Raw genomic sequence first — 17,693 nt, forward strand, 5'->3', positions numbered from 1 at the left:
TTTGTGTGTGTTGGAGTGTCAGTGTAAGAGGTTGTGGGTAGAGTCTAGTGAGTGTTCATAGAGCCGGTACAAGACACTCAGTGTATTTTGTGTGTGTTGGAGTGTCAGTGTAGAGGTTGTGGGTAGAGTCTAGTGAGTGTTCATAGAGCCGGTACAAGACACTCAGTGTGTTTTGTGTGTGTTGGAGTGTCAGTGTAGAGGTTGTGGGTAGAGTCTAGTGAGTGTTCATAGAGCCGGTACAAGACACTCAGTGTGTATGTGTGTGTTGGAGTGTCAGTGTAGAGGTTGTGGGTAGAGTCTAGTGAGTGTTCATAGAGCCGGTACAAGACACTCAGTGTGTTTTGTGTGTGTTGGAGTGTCAGTGTAGAGGTTGTGGGTAGAGTCTAGTGAGTGTTCATAGAGCCGGGACAAGACACTCAGTGTGTTTTGTGTGTGTTGGAGTGTCAGTGTAGAGGTTGTGGGTAGAGTCTAGTGAGTGTTCATAGAGCCGGTACAAGACACTCAGTGTGTATGTGTGTGTTGGAGTGTCAGTGTAGAGGTTGTGGGTAGAGTCTAGTGAGTGTTCATAGAGCCGGTACAAGACACTCAGTGCAAATAAAAAGGGGGTCAATGTAAATAGTCCAGGTGGCCATTTGATTAATTGATTAATTGATTAATTGTTCAGCAGTCTAATGACTTTGGGGGTAGAAGCTGTTAAGGAGCCTTTTGGTCCTAGACTTGGCACTCAGGTACTGCTTGCCGTGCGGTAGCAGAGAGAACAGTCAATGACTTGGATGGCTGGAGTCGTTGATAATTTTTGTCTTTGACATTGCCTGGTATCGAGGTTCTGTATGGCGGGCAACTCGGCCCCAGTGATGTACTATACCTCTGTAACGCCTTACGATCGAATGCCAAACAGTTGCCATACCAAGCGGTGACACACCAGTCAAGATGCTTTCAATGGTGCAGCTGTAGAACGTTTTTGAGGATCTGTTAGGCATTGTTGTACCCTCTTCATGACTGGGTTGGTGTGTGTGGACCATGATAATTCCTTTGTGATGTGGACACTGAGGAACGTGAAGCTCTAGACCCGCTCCACTACAACCCTGTCGATGGGGATGTGGGCGTGCTCGGCCCCCTTTTTCCTGTAGTCCACTATCAGCTCCTTTGTCTTGAGGGAGAGGTTGTTGTCCTGGCACCACAACGCCAGGTCTCTGACCTCTTCCCTATAGGCTATCTCATCGTTATCTATGATCAGGCCTACCACCGTCCTGTTGTCATCAAACTTAATGATGGTGGTGGAGTCATGCGCAGCCACGCAGTCATGGGTGAACAGGGAGTACAGTAAGGGACTAAGCATGGACTCCTGAGGGGCCCCTGTGTTGAGTGTCAGCGTGGCAGATGTGTTGTTGCCTACCCTTAGCACCTGGGGACGGCCCGTCAGGAAGTCCAGGATCCAGTTGCAGAGGGAGGTGTTCAGTCTCAAGGTCCTTAGCTTAGTGATGAGTTTGGAGGGCTCTGCAGTGTTGAACGCTGAGCTGTAGTCAGTGACCAGCATTCTCATGTGGGTGTTTCTTTTGTCCAAAAGGAAAGGGTAATGTGGAATGCAATAGATTGCGTCACTGTGGATCTGCTGGGAGGGGCCATGCGAATTGGAGTGGGTCCAGGGTGTCTGGGATGTTGGTGTTGATGTGAGCCATGACCAGCCTTTCAAAGCATTTCATGGCTACAGATGTGCTATGGGGCCATAGTCATTCAGACAGATTACCTTGGCGTTCTTGGGCACAAGGACTATGGTCTGCTTGAAACATGTTGGTATTACAGACTCAGACAGGGAGAGGTTGAAAAATGTCAGTGAAGACACTTGCCAGCTGGTCAGTGCATGCTCGGAGTATGCATCCTTGTAATCTGTCTGGCCCTGTGGCCTTGTGAATGTTAACCTGTTTAAAGGTCTCACCTTTAGCTCTACGGAGAGCGTGATCACACAGTCGTCCGGAACAGCTGGTGCCGGAACAGCATAGAAGGTATTTTGCTCATCTGGTAGGCTCGCTTCACTGGCCAGTTCATCCGGGTTAGGGGAGGGTTTGGCGGGGGGGGGGCTTTCCTTGGCTCATCGCACTCTAGCAACTTCTTGTGGCGGGCCGTGCACCTGCAGGCTGACTGCGGGTCATCAGTTGAACGGTGTTTCATCTGACACGTAATTGGATTGCCATTGGATATCACGAAATTGGTGAGAAAAAGGGGGTAAACATTTTTTGTTATAAAAATAGCAGCTAGATTTATATTTTCCATGTCCTTGATCACTCACGACTCAGAGAAACAGGATATGACAGTTCTTCAGATCACGTTGATAGGATGGTCTTGAAAAGAGCTTGTCCAGTGATTGCACATTCACCAATAGAATGGAGGGTAGAGACGGTTTCTCCACTTGCCGACGTAGCCTCGTCAGTAGTGCTGAGCGATTATATTACATTCGTTTTATTTGATGAATTTATTATTTTATTCCAAGTCATCCTTTCATCTCTATAGAGCTGCTGCCTCTGCTGTCTGACAAAATCACTATTTTGTATTTCTTCAAAGTAAATAAGGAATACTTTTATGACTGCTAAAAAGCAACTATCAATCACTGTGATCATGTATTTTCATGTAGAGATACGTGGCGAAGCAACAGCTGCTTTCTATATCCCCTCAGCATCAAGAACTCTTGTCTCTTCCATAACAGGAGTAAAAGAAACACAGACCGGACAAGTAGATGCGCAATGGATTGTGGTCATTGTAGTTAATTACCAGGTTTTACGTGTTAAACTACATCGCACAGTTCAGGCTGGATCGGATTGATCTCTAGAGAAACTGTGCAATGTGCGCATTGAGCTCACAGGAAAAAACGAGCAAAATCGAATTCTAATAATTGAACTGATGTCAGTCAATTAGTTGTTTAAATAACGAAAAATTACAAAAATGTTGGTTAAATCACTGGGCGGCAGGTAGCCTAGTGGTTAGAGCTGGACTAGTAAAGGCCCAGTGCACTACTTTTCTGAAACCATTTTATTGAAATATATTTGATTATTTACCAGCATTTATAACTTGTGTCTGATAGTTATCGTTAACAAAACAGTTAATCTGATAATACTTGTGGAATATAAAAATACCTGCTTGATACATGTTTTAAAAAATATAATAATTCTTTGCAAATGCAACATATTTCTATGTGAAAACTGAAATGGTCTGTCTTTTAATTCCTTTTAGTGGACACTCTTATCCAGAGTATTTTACAGTAGTGAGTGGATACATTTTCATGGTGGTCCCCCCCGTGGGAAAGGAACCCTCAAGCACAGCATTGCAGGCACCATGCTCTACCAACTGAGTCACATCATCACAAACCACTTCATGTCTCAATGTACTCAATTACTGTATTGCACATCGTTGTTTCTTCATGGTGATAGAAAGTCTACAGGTACAAACCTAGATGACCAGCCAATGTACAATACAGTAATGTACATTAAGTGGTTTTTAAGGATGGTAAATTAATACTGCACAAAAAAAGTTTGCCCATAACTTTGCACTTTTGATGTAAATGTTTAAGGGTTTTGTTCTTTCTGGATTCCATTAGAATGACATCACAGAGAAAGGAACAGGGTTTTGTTCTTTCTGGATTCCATTAGAATGACATCACAGATAAAGGAACAGGGTTTTGTTCTTTCTGGATTCCATTAGAATGACATCACAGAGAAAGGAACAAGGTTTTGTTCTTTCTGGATTCCATTAGAATGACATCACAGATAAAGGAACAGGGTTTTGTTCTTTCTGGATTCCATTAGAATGACATCACAGAGAAAGGAACAGGGTTTTGTTCTTTCTGGATTCCATTAGAATGACATCACAGAGAAAGGAACAGGGTTTTGTTCTTTCTGGATTCCATTAGAATGACATCACAGAGAAAGGAACAGGGTTTTGTTCTTTCTGGATTCCATTAGAATGACATCACAGAGAAAGGAACAGGGTTTTGTTCTTTCTGGATTCCATTAGAATGACATCACAGAGAAAGGAACAGGGTTTTGTTCTTTCTGGATTCCATTAGAATGACATCACAGATAAAGGAACAGGGTTTTGTTCTTTCTGGATTCCATTAGAATGACATCACAGAGAAAGGAACAGGGTTTTGTTCTTTCTGGATTCCATTAGAATGACATCACAGAGAAAGGAACAAGGTTTTGTTCTTTCTGGATTCCATTAGAATGACATCACAGATAAAGGAACAGGGTTTTGTTCTTTCTGGATTCCATTAGAATGACATCACAGAGAAAGGAACAGGGTTTTGTTCTTTCTGGATTCCATTAGAATGACATCACAGAGAAAGGAACAGGGTTTTGTTCTTTCTGGATTCCATTAGAATGACATCACAGAGAAAGGAACAGGGTTTTGTTCTTTCTGGATTCCATTAGAATGACATCACAGAGAAAGGAACAGGGTTTTGTTCTTTCTGGATTCCATTAGAATGACATCACAGAGAAAGGAACAGGGTTTTGTTCTTTCTGGATTCCATTAGAATGACATCACAGAGAAAGGAACAGGGTTTTGTTCTTTCTGGATTCCATTAGAATGACATCACAGATAAAGGAACAGGGTTTTGTTCTTTCTGGATTCCATTAGAATGACATCACAGAGAAAGGAACAGGGTTTTGTTCTTTCTGGATTCCATTAGAATGACATCACAGATAAAGGAACAGGGTTTTGTTCTTTCTGGATTCCATTAGAATGACATCACAGATAAAGGGACAGGGTTTTGTTTTTTCTGGATTCCATTAGAATGACATCACAGAGAAAGGGACAGGGTTTTGTTCTTTCTGGATTCCATTAGAATGACATCACAGAGAAAGGAACAGGGTTTTGTTCTTTCTGGATTCCATTAGAATGCCATCACAGAGAAGGGAACAGGGTTTTGTTCTTTCTGGATTCCATTAGAATGCCATCACAGAGAAAGGAACAGGGTTTTGTTCTTTCTGGATTCCATTAGAATGACATCACAGAGAAAGGAACAGGGTTTTGTTCTTTCTGGATTCCATTAGAATGACATCACAGATAAAGGAACAGGGTTTTGTTCTTTCTGGATTCCATTAGAATGACATCACAGAGAAAGGAACAGGATTTTGCTCTTTCTGGATTCCATTAGAATGACATCACAGAGAAAGGAACAGGGTTTTGTTCTTTCTGGATTCCATTAGAATGACATCACAGATAAAGGAACAGGGTTTTGTTCTTTCTGGATTCCATTAGAATGACATCACAGAGAAAGGGACAGGGTTTTGTTCTTTCTGGATTCCATTAGAATGACATCACAGAGAAAGGAACAGGGTTTTGTTCTTTCTGGATTCCATTAGAATGACATCACAGAGAAAGGAACAGGGTTTTGTTCTTTCTGGATTCCATTAGAATGACATCACAGAGAAAGGAACAGGGTTTTGTTCTTTCTGGATTCCATTAGATTGACATCACAGAGAAAGGAACAGGGTTTTGTTCTTTCTGGATTCCATTAGAATGACATCACAGAGAAAGGAACAGGGTTTTGTTCTTTCTGGATTCCATTAGAATGACATCACAGATAAAGGAAGAGGGTTTTGTTCTTTCTGGATTCCATTAGAATGACATCACAGAGAAAGGGACAGGGTTTTGTTCTTTCTGGATTCCATTAGAATGACATCACAGAGAAAGGGACAGGGTTTTGTTCTTTCTGGATTCCATTAGAATGACATCACAGAGAAAGGAACAGGGTTTTGTTCTTTCTGGATTCCATTAGAATGACATCACAGAGAAAGGAACAGGGTTTTGTTCTTTCTGGATTCCATTAGAATGACATCACAGAGAAAGGAACAGGGTTTTGTTCTTTCTGGATTCCATTAGAATGACATCACAGAGAAAGGAACAGGGTTTTGTTCTTTCTGGATTCCATTAGAATGACATCACAGAGAAAGGAACAGGGTTTTGTTCTTTCTGGATTCCATTAGAATGACATCACAGATAAAGGAACAGGGTTTTGTTCTTTCTGGATTCCATTAGAATGACATCACAGAGAAAGGAACAGGGTTTTGTTCTTTCTGGATTCCATTAGAATGACATCACAGATAAAGGAACAGGGTTTTGTTCTTTCTGGATTCCATTAGAATGACATCACAGATAAAGGAACAGGGTTTTGTTCTTTCTGGATTCCATTAGAATGACATCACAGATAAAGGAACAGGGTTTTGTTCTTTCTGGATTCCATTAGAATGCCATCACAGAGAAGGGAACAGGGTTTTGTTCTTTCTGGATTCCATTAGAATGCCATCACAGAGAAAGGAACAGGGTTTTGTTCTTTGTGGATTCCATTAGAATGACATCACAGAGAAAGGAACAGGGTTTTGTTCTTTCTGGATTCCATTAGAATGACATCACAGATAAAGGAACAGGGTTTTGTTCTTTCTGGATTCCATTAGAATGACATCACAGATAAAGGAACAGGGTTTTGTTCTTTCTGGATTCCATTAGAATGTCATCACAGAGAAAGGAACAGGGTTTTGTTCTTTCTGGATTCCATTAGAATGACATCACAGATAAAGGAACAGGGTTTTGTTCTTTCTGGATTCCATTAGAATGACATCACAGAGAAAGGGACAGGGTTTTGTTCTTTCTGGATTCCATTAGAATGACATCACAGAGAAGGGAACAGGGTTTTGTTCTTTCTGGATTCCATTAGAATGCCATCACAGAGAAAGGAACAGGGTTTTGTTCTTTCTGGATTCCATTAGAATGCCATCACAGAGAAAGGAACAGGGTTTTGTTCTTTCTGGATTCCATTAGAATGCCATCACAGAGAAAGGAACAGGGTTTTGTTCTTTCTGGATTCCATTAGAATGACATCACAGATAAAGGAACAGGGTTTTGTTCTTTCTGGATTCCATTAGAATGACATCACAGATAAAGGAACAGGATTTTGTTCTTTCTGGATTCCATTAGAATGACATCACAGAGAAAGGAACAGGGTTTTGTTCTTTCTGGATTCCATTAGAATGACATCACAGAGAAAGGAACAGGGTTTTGTTCTTTCTGGATTCCATTAGAATGACATCACAGAGAAAGGGACAGGGTTTTGTTCTTTCTGGATTCCATTAGAATGACATCACAGAGAAAGGAACAGGGTTTTGTTCTTTCTGGATTCCATTAGAATGACATCACAGAGAAAGGAACAGGGTTTTGCTCTTTCTGGATTCCATTAGAATGACATCACAGAGAAAGGAACAGGGTTTTGCTCTTTCTGGATTCCATTAGAATGACATCACAGAGAAAGGAACAGGGTTTTGCTCTTTCTGGATTCCATTAGAATGACATCACAGATAAAGGAAGAGGGTTTTGTTCTTTCTGGATTCCATTAGAATGACATCACAGAGAAAGGAAGAGGGTTTTGTTCTTTCTGGATTCCATTAGAATGACATCACAGATAAAGGAACAGGGTTTTGTTCTTTCTGGATTCCATTAGAATGACATCACAGAGAAAGGAACAGGGTTTTGTTCTTTCTGGATTCCATTAGAATGACATCACAGATAAAGGAACAGGGTTTTGTTCTTTCTGGATTCCATTAGAATGACATCACAGATAAAGGAACAGGGTTTTGTTCTTTCTGGATTCCATTAGAATGACATCACAGAGAAAGGAACAGGGTTTTGTTCTTTCTGGATTCCATTAGAATGACATCACAGAGAAAGGAACAGGGTTTTGTTCTTTCTGGATTCCATTAGAATGACATCACAGATAAAGGAACAGGGTTTTGTTCTTTCTGGATTCCATTAGAATGACATCACAGAGAAAGGGACAGGGTTTTGTTCTTTCTGGATTCCATTAGAATGACATCACAGAGAAAGGAACAGGGTTTTGTTCTTTCTGGATTCCATTAGAATGACATCACAGAGAAGGGAACAGGGTTTTGTTCTTTCTGGATTCCATTAGAATGCCATCACAGAGAAAGGAACAGGGTTTTGTTCTTTCTGGATTCCATTAGAATGACATCACAGAGAAAGGAACAGGGTTTTGTTCTTTCTGGATTCCATTAGAATGACATCACAGATAAAGGAACAGGGTTTTGTTCTTTCTGGATTCCATTAGAATGACATCACAGATAAAGGAACAGGATTTTGTTCTTTCTGGATTCCATTAGAATGACATCACAGATAAAGGAACAGGATTTTGTTCTTTCTGGATTCCATTAGAATGACATCACAGAGAAAGGAACAGGGTTTTGTTCTTTCTGGATTCCATTAGAATGACATCACAGAGAAAGGGACAGGGTTTTGTTCTTTCTGGATTCCATTAGAATGACATCACAGATAAAGGGACAGGGTTTTGTTCTTTCTGGATTCCATTAGAATGACATCACAGAGAAAGGAACAGGGTTTTGTTCTTTCTGGATTCCATTAGAATGACATCACAGAGAAAGGAACAGGGTTTTGTTCTTTCTGGATTCCATTAGAATGACATCACAGAGAAAGGAACAGGGTTTTGTTCTTTCTGGATTCCATTAGAATGACATCACAGATAAAGGAAGAGGGTTTTGTTCTTTCTGGATTCCATTAGAATGACATCACAGAGAAAGGGACAGGGTTTTGTTCTTTCTGGATTCCATTAGAATGACATCACAGAGAAAGGAACAGGGTTTTGTTCTTTCTGGATTCCATTAGAATGACATCACAGAAAAAGGGACAGGGTTTTGTTCTTTCTGGATTCCATTGGAATGACATCACAGATAAAGGAACAGGGTTTTGTTCTTTCTGGATTCCATTAAAATGACATCACAGATAAAGGGACAGGGTTTTGTTCTTTCTGGATTCCATTAGAATGACATCACAGAGAAAGGGACAGGGTTTTGTTCTTTCTGGATTCCATTAGAATGACATCACAGAGAAAGGGACAGGGTTTTGTTCTTTCTGGATTCCATTAGAATGACATCACAGATAAAGGAACAGGGTTTTGTTCTTTCTGGATTCCATTAGAATGACATCACAGAGTTAGGGACAGGGTTTTGTTCTTTCTGGATTCCATTAGAATGACATCACAGAGAAAGGAACAGGGTTTTGTTCTTTCTGGATTCCATTAGAATGACATCACAGAGAAAGGAACAGGGTTTTGTTCTTTCTGGATTCCATTAGAATGACATCACAGATAAAGGAACAGGGTTTTGTTCTTTCTGGATTCCATTAGAATGACATCACAGATAAAGGAACAGGGTTTTGTTCTTTCTGGATTCCATTAGAATGACATCACAGAGAAAGGAACAGGGTTTTGTTCTTTCTGGATTCCATTAGAATGACATCACAGATAAAGGAACAGGGTTTTGTTCTTTCTGGATTCCATTAGAATGACATCACAGAGAAAGGAACAGGGCAACAACAATTCCAAATATTGAATCCTGCAAGATTCTGTTCTTAATTATACACCTACATTTTCTTGCCAAAGCAGAGATGCTGAATTTTGTTGTTGTTGCCTGCGCTACAGAAGTCTATATCAGTCTGCTAATAGTAGTAAAAGGCCCAGTGCACTACTTTTGTGAAAAACATTTTGTTAAAAAACAATATATATTTCTATTAATATATATCTTTAATTCAGATTTTTCAGAGGTGCTCGGCACCCCCAATTCCCTTGGCTTATGCACTTGGCTGTAACAGTCTGAAATACAGTCCCATTCGCAAGCAATATCATTTTAAAAACCATTTACATTTTATGACAGTTCTATTCACGTCAAGTATCTGGCATACTAACGCTTGAGCAGCAATATTATCCTGCCTGTACAGTAAAGTGTTTGTTTTACATTAAATCATAAGAGTTTCTAAATTGCACTGTAAATAGGAACAAGTGCATCAAGGTGTACTTCTGTACACATTTTGAACAGTGCATCCTTTTCCCACACTTCCAGAAGGGAGAAATTGATATTGATGGGAAGAAGTGTGTGTGGTGGTGATTAGTGTACAGAACACTTCTCCAGACAGATTTAGATTTTTTTTTTACCAGTAGCATTTCGTTTGACCCTGATAGACTATTGTACCTCCAGTTGCTTAACAAACAACATGAATAAAATAATTACCCTCATCCCTCAATTGATCCCTGTAATGTGATTCTGCAGCATAAGCCTGCTAGCTAGCAAGCCATTTATCTATGTGACTGGAGCCCAGCAGGTAGCCAGACAGGCAGCCAGTAATACAGGAACACCAGATAGATGTACCAGCCCTGGAGAGAAGTATGAGGTTATAGTGTCCTGCTGGCGATGGACTTCACTCATGAATATTCATAAGAGCACAACTTTAGAAATATGTTTTTCTCCTACACAGTCATATATTTAGGTATATGTCTCCGCTCCTATTCAGTGAAGGCTGTAGGCCACAGCTGCAGTGCAGGTACCAGTGAATGAATGCCTATGAATTTCATCTGTTCTTGTGACGTATTAATAATCAGATTGATCATGTTTGCGCGGGGACTCAGAGAACAGATCTACAGAAGTGAAGGACACGTCTCTCTCTCTCTCTCTCTCTCTCTCTCTCTCTCTCTCTCTCTCTCTCTCTCTCTCTCTCTCGCTCTCGCTCTCTCTCGCTCTCTCTCGCTCTCTCTCGCTCTCTCTCGCTCTCTCTCGCTCTCTCTCGCTCTCTCTCGCTCTCTCTCTCTCTCTCTCTCTCTCTCTCTCTCTCTCTCTCTCGTGTGTGTGTGTGTGTGTAGACCGTGAGATGGAGATGGGCCCTCCCCAGACCTCTTAGCTAGAGAGAGTGTGTGTGTTCGTGTACATGTGCTGTACGTGCAACCATATTTGAATGTGTGTGCGGTACGACAGAGTGTACATGTGGAGTGTGTGGCCGTAGGGCAGATATGACCAGAGTGGCACACAGTGGGGACATTGGGGGTGTGGGGGGATGGGGGCGTGACCTACCCAGCACGTAAATCTTGTTGCCTCTCAGGAAGGAGGTGGCTCCGTAGCGAGGCGTGGGCATGGAGGTCAAGGCCTGCCATTGGTCCTTCTCCGGCTCGTATACCCTCACTAGCGCCTGGGGCGTAGTGTCAGCTGCCATCCCTCCCAGCGCATACACCTTCCCATCTGACAGAGAAGAGAGAGAGCGAGAGAGAGAGAGGGGAGAGGAGAGGGGGAGAAAGAGGAGAGATAGAGAGAGAAAGAGGGGAGAGAGAGAGAGTCAGAAATGTCTCAGATTGAACAAAAGAGTGGGTGTAATTTCATCAGCTCCCAATTCCACTATCCAAAATGTTGATAGAATAAAATGGAACAACCACATGTCAGCCTTAATGCCACTGCACTTCCTGTCAGATACCGAGGAGAGAGACAACCACGTCGGCCTTAATGCCACTGCACTTCCTGTCAGATACCGAGGAGAGAGACAACCACATGTCAGCCTTAATGCCACTGCACTTCCTGTCAGATACCGAGGAGAGAGACAACCACATGTCAGCCTTAATGCCACTGCACTTCCTGTCAGATACCGAGGAGAGAGACAACCACATGTAAGCCTTAATGCCACTGCACTTCCTGTCAGATACCGAGGAGAGAGACAACCACATGTCAGCCTTAATGCCACTGCACTTCCTGTCAGATACCGAGGAGAGAGAGAGAACCACATGTCAGCCTTAATGCCACTGCACTTCCTGTCAGATACCGAGGAGAGAGACAACCACATGTCAGCCTTAATGCCACTGCACTTCCTGTCAGATACCGAGGAGAGAGAGAACCACATGTCGGCCTTAATGCCACTGCACTTCCTGTCAGATACCGAGGAGAGAGACACACGTTGACACTCACTGCAGAGTGTCTGGAAATAGATGGATGGATGAATGGAAGAGTGGGTATATTTAGGATTATAAACTGGATGGTTCAAGCCCTGAATGCTGATTGGTTGAAAGCCGAGGCATATCAGAGATATACCACCGCTAAGGGCTGTGTCCAGGCACTTTGCGTTGCACCGTGCTTAAGAACAGCCCTTAACCGTGGTATATTGGTCATATACCACACATTGATGGATGGGTGGGTATATTTCTGAATATATGCGTGGCTGGGTGGATTGCTGGAAGGCAGAGTAGATAGAGTGAGGGGACGGGTTGGAAAGGTCAAGAGGAAAGAGGAGAGGACGATTAAAGCACTCTGAGTTGTGACTACAGCATCGCACTAATCTAGAGAAGCAGGAAAACTAACTGTTACACTTTCAGACAGAGAACTGAAGCTCTGAATGCAAAAACAGCTCCTAGTCTTTCCCCCTTATCATGTAGCAGCTGTACATTTATCACCCCCCCCCCCCCCCCCCCCCGTGTCCCTGTAGCCTGCTGCACAAGTATCACCCCCCTCCCCCCGTGTCCCTGTAGCCTGCTGCACAGCTGCTGACAGAGGGCCTGTTCCTACTTAGAACATGACTCAGAGCCAGCACACACACACACACACACACACACACACACACACACACACACACACACACACACACACACACACACACACACACACACACACACACACACACACACACACACACACACACACACACACACACACACACACACACACACACACACACCAAAGACAAACGAGGGAGAGCAGACAGAGAGGGGCGACTGAAGGAGGATGAGACAGAGAGAAAAGAGAGTGGCAAAGCAAGCTAGAAGAGAGAGAGACGTGGAGAAGGGGAGTATTTTTACTTTTTTCCCCACCTTTATTTAACTAGGTAGGCCAGTTGAGAACAAGTTCTCATTTACAACTGCGACCTGGCCAAGATAAAGCAAAGCAGTGAGACACAAACAACAACACAGAGTTACACATGGAATAAACAAACATACAGTCAATAATACAATAGGAAAAAAAGTATATATACAGTGTGCAAATGAGGTACGATAAGGGAGGTAAGGCAATAGATAGGCCATAGTGGAGAAATAATTACAATTTAGAAATTACACACTGGAGTGATATATGTGCAGAAGATGAATGTGCAAGTAGAGATACTGGGGTGCAAAGGAGCAGAAAAAATAAATAACAGTATGAGGTAGATGAGGTAGTTGGTAGATGAGGTAGATGGTAGATGAGGTACTTGGTAGATGAGGTACTTGGTAGATGAGGTAGTTGGTAGATAAGGTAGTTGGTAGATAAGGTAGTTGGTGGATGAGGTAGTTGGTAGATGAGGTAGTTGGTGGATGAGGTAGATGAGGTAGTTGGTAAATGAGGTAGTTGGTAGATGAGGTAGTTGGTAGATGAGGTAGATGGTAGATGAGGTAGATGGTAGATGAGGTAGTTGGTAGATGAAGTAGATGAGGTAGTTGGTAGATGAGGTAGATGAGGTAGTTGGTAGATGAGGTAGATGAGGTAGTTGGTAGATGAGGTAGATGGTAGATGAGGTAGTTGGTAGATGAGGTAGATGGTAGTTGGTAGATGAGGTAGATGAGGTAGATGAGGTAGTTGGTAGATGAGGTAGATGGTAGATGGCAGATGAGGTAGATGAGGTAGATGGTAGTTGGTAGATGAGGTAGATGAGGTAGATGGTAGTTGGTAGATGAGGTAGTTGGTAGATGAGGTAGTTGGTATTTGAGGTAGATGAGGTAGGTGAGGAGGTTGGTAGATGAGGTAGTTGGTAGATGAGGTAGATGGGGTAGATGAGGTAGTTGGTAGATGAGGTAGTTGGTAGATGAGGTAGTTGGTAGATGAGGTAGATGGTAGATGAGGTAGCTGAGGTAGTTGGTAGATTAGGTAGATGAGGTAGTTGGTAGATGAGGTAGATGAGGTAGTTGGTAGATGAGGTAGATGAGGTAGTTGGTAGATGAGGTCGATGAGGTAGATGGTAGATGAGGTAGATGAGGTAGCTGAGTAAGGCCAGGCAGAGAGATGGCAAAGAGAGTGCTGAGGAAGTGTTTCCTAATACATCCCTCCTTGCTTGCTTATTAAAAGCCCATCACTGATTTGACATTGACTAAAGTACTAGATTACCAAAACTACTGGATCAGTGGTCACCTTGAAAAAAGACAGCTCATAGACACTTTACTGTTGCCTTTTATTCCAGCTCTCTCACACTTGTCTGGATACCCCTTTCACACTTATCTCCTTCTATCCGTGTCCACTCTCACCTCCTCTCTGCTCCTCTCATCTCCTCTCTGCTCCTCTCTGCTCCTCTCACCCCTCTCTGCTCCTCTCACCTCTTCTTCTCCTCTCACCCCTCTCTATTTCTCTCTGCTGCTCTCACCCCTCTCTGCTCCTCTCACCTCTCTCACCTCCTCTCAGCTCCTCACTGTTTCTCTCTGCCCTTCGCTGCTCCTCTTACCTCCTATCTGCTCATCTCTGCTCCTCTCATCTCCTCTAACCCCTCTCTGCTTCCCTCTGTTCCTCTCGCTCCTATCTTTTCCTCTGTTCCTCTCTGTTCCTCTCACCCCTCTCTGCCCCACTCTGCTCCTCTCTGTTCCTCTCAGCTCTTCTCACCCCTCTCTGCTCCTCTCAGCTCCTCTCTGCTCCTCTCTGCTCCTCTCACCTCTTCTTCTCCTCTCACCCCTCTCTATTTCTCTCTGCTGCTCTCACCCCTCTCTGCTTCTCTCACCTCTCTCACCTCCTCTCAGCTCCTCACTGTTTCTCTCTGCCCTTCGCTGCTCCTCTTACCTCCTATCTGCTCATCTCTGCTCCTCTCATCTCCTCTAACCCCTCTCTGCTCCCCTCTGTTCCTCTCGCTCCTATCTTTTCATCTGTTCCTCTCTGTTCCTCTCACCCCTCTCTGCCCCACTCTGCTCCTCTCTGTTCCTCTCAGCTCTTCTCACCCCTCTCTGCTCCTCTCAGCTCTTCTCACCCCTCTCTGCTCCTCTCTGCTCCTCTCACCCCTCTCTGCTCCTCTCTGCTCCTCTCACCTCCTCTCTGCTCCTCTCACCCCTCTCTGCTCCCCTCTGTTCCTCTCACCCCTCTCTGCTCCTATCTGCTCTTCTCTGGTCTTCTCACCCTTCTCATCTCCTCTCTGTCGTGGTCTGAAGGGCCTCCTCTCAGGGAGCACTGCAGCCTGTTCCATCTTAAAGCCACAGGTCATAACGGCCCCCCGCCTCTCAGCGGTTCAGAACAGAGCCCCCCCCACACACAGACCTGGCCCACCAAGCACAAACACACACAGACCTGCGTGTGTGTGTGTGCCTGCGCGTGTGCAAGTGAGTGAGTGAGTAAATAAAAATATGTGTGGGTAAACAAATTCAAAATGCAACAAAGAAAATGACAGTCAATGTTTCAATGAATACTGCATACACATGTTGAGCTTTTACCATCAAAAGCGCTTAAAATGGGCTTTGATAGTCCTATCCCTCTGTGAAATAAAATGACAACCTTTTTATGAGCAAATATCAAACAGCCATTCGCAAAGCCCTGCGGGAAACACTGTATCACAGCAGTATAAATTCCACACTATGATTTTCTCACTTGTTTAATGACACTAATGTGAATTCCTCATTCTCACTCATTATAATCCTCCACAATATATTGCCACCGATGGCTGGGGTTTTCTAGTGACAATTCGGGAGAGCTAGGAGTTCCGCAGGCAGTGAGACTCTTTTCTTTTTACTCAGTAAATGATTCATTAACATAAAACGAATAACCTAATATGATGTCACAATCTCACTCTAACAACATTAAAACAGCTAAACGTACCCATTGGGTATTATTAACACAATAAATCTGTAATCAATCACCCGTTGTTTTTTTTTTCTCTGTGCATAAAAATAACTCAAAGATGGTTGGCTGTGGTTGTAAGGGGGAGCGGTCGGGAGAGAGAAGGGAGGGGGTCTCAGCTGTAGGGAGAGGGGAGGGAGGGGGTCTCAGCTGTAGGGAGAGGGGAGGGAGGGGGTCTCAGTCGTATGGAGAGGGGAGGGAGAGGGTCTCAGTCGTATGGAGAGGGGAGGGAGGGGGTCTTAGCTGTAGGGAGAGGGGAGGGAGGGGAGGGAGGGGGTCTCAGTCGTATGGAGAGGGGAGGGAGGGGGTCTCAGCTGTAGGGAGAGGGGAGGAAGGGGGTCTCAGTCGTATGGAGAGGGGAGGGAGGGGGTCTCAGCTGTAGGGAGAGGGGAGGGAGGGGAGGGAGGGGGTCTCAGCTGTAGGGAGAGGGGAGGGAGGGGGTCTCAGCTGTAGGGAGAGGGGAGGGAGGGGGTCTCAGTCGTATGGAGAGGGGAGGGAGGGGGTCTCAGCTGTAGGGAGAAGGGAGGGAGGGGAGGGAGGGGGTCTCAGCTGTAGGGAGAGGGGAGGGAGGGGGTCTCAGCTGTAGGGAGAGGGGAGGGAGGGGGTCTCAGCTGTAGGGAGAGGGGAGGGAGGGGAGGGAGGGGGTCTCAGCTGTAGGGAGAGGGGAGGGAGGGGGTCTCAGCTGTAGGGAGAGGGGAGGGAGGGGGTCTCAGTCGTATGGAAAAGGGAGGGAGGGGGTCTCAGCTGTAGGGAGAGGGGAGGGAGGGGGTCTCAGCTGTAGGGAGAGGGAAGGAAGGGGGTCTCAGCTGTAGGGAGAGGGAAGGGAGGGGGTCTCAGTCGTATGGAAAAGGGAGGGAGGGGGTCTCAGCTGTAGGGAGAGGAGAGGGAGGGGGTCTCAGCTGTAGGGAGAGGGGAGGGAGGGGGTCTCAGCTGTAGGGAGAGGGGAGGGAGGGGGTCTCAGCTGTAGGGAGAGGGAAGGGAGGGGGTCTCAGCTGTAGGGAGAGGGGAGGGAGGGGAGGGAGGGGGTCTCAGTCGTATGGAGAGGGGAGGGAGGGGGTCTCAGCTGTAGGGAGAGGGGAGGGAGGGGGTCTCAGTCGTATGGAGAAGGGAGGGAGGGGTCTCAGTTGTATGAAGAGGGTCTCGGTCGTACGGAGAACGGAGGGAGGGGTCTCAGTTGTAGGGAGAGGGGAGGGAGTGGTCTCAGTTGTAGGGAGAGGGGAGGGAGGGGGTCTCAGTCGTAGGGAGAGGGGAGGGAGGGGGTCTCAGTCGTAGGGAGAGTGTCTCAGTCGTAGGGAGAGGGGAGGGAGGGGGTCTCAGTCATAGGGAGAGGGCAGGGAGTGCAGAGGGCAGGGGGTCTCAGGCACAACTCTGGACCCCTGGAGCACCAACCTCCTACAGGCCCGCCTCCCTGAGGTTCCATCGCAGTCTCCTCTAATTAAGGTAAATCTGCTCTGATCTATGCACGTCTCTCAGGGAGACGCCATGGCAACCGCAACACAACCCAGCAGACAATTAAGGGGTGGAGCTCATGGAGCTGGTGCAGGTGGTGCTGACTGGTGGATGATAATAACACAGGCCTACATCATCACCACCCATGATGAACGTGACATTCTAACTAAAGATTAACAGAAAAATCAATGACCAACACAGAGCAGACCATACGCAACACACAGATCCGTGAATTCACAGATGGGCAAGATGCAACAACAACAGGAAATCAGATATGGTAATCAGACATGTTAAGCAGTAGCCTAACAGATTAGATAGCATTCACGTAATCAGCACAATCAATAGCTACGTTCACGTAATATGTGAACAAATAATAAGACAGACTCAATCAACACAGACTAACATCCGCCCTAAACAGAGCACGTTGTGTTTGTCCAAAAGGAGAAGTCTTATTTACCAACCACCTGCTGTTCCTCCAGGTAACCGACCACCTGCTGTTCCTCCAGGTAACTGACCACCTGCTGTTCCTCCAGGTAACTGACCACCTGCTGTTACTCCAGGTAACCGACCACCTGCTGTTCC

The 17,693-nt window shown here is 44.9% G+C and overlaps 1 protein-coding gene across 3 annotated transcripts in view; it reads right to left on the bottom strand.

Moving 5' to 3' along the window:
• The window catches only part of LOC129861260 (kelch domain-containing protein 8B-like), a 242,089-nt gene that overhangs the window by 118,354 nt on the left and 106,042 nt on the right, over window positions 1-17,693 (bottom strand). For all 3 annotated transcript variants that reach the window (XM_055932521.1, XM_055932519.1, XM_055932520.1), the window contains exon 3: window positions 10,920-11,084. In XM_055932521.1, coding sequence (XP_055788496.1) covers window positions 10,920-11,084 — 165 coding nt within the window. The remainder of the gene's footprint in view (window positions 1-10,919; window positions 11,085-17,693) is intronic.

The sequence above is a fragment of the Salvelinus fontinalis genome, chromosome 8 (genome assembly GCF_029448725.1).
Source record: "Salvelinus fontinalis isolate EN_2023a chromosome 8, ASM2944872v1, whole genome shotgun sequence".
NCBI classification, from domain to species: Eukaryota; Metazoa; Chordata; class Actinopteri; order Salmoniformes; family Salmonidae; genus Salvelinus; species Salvelinus fontinalis.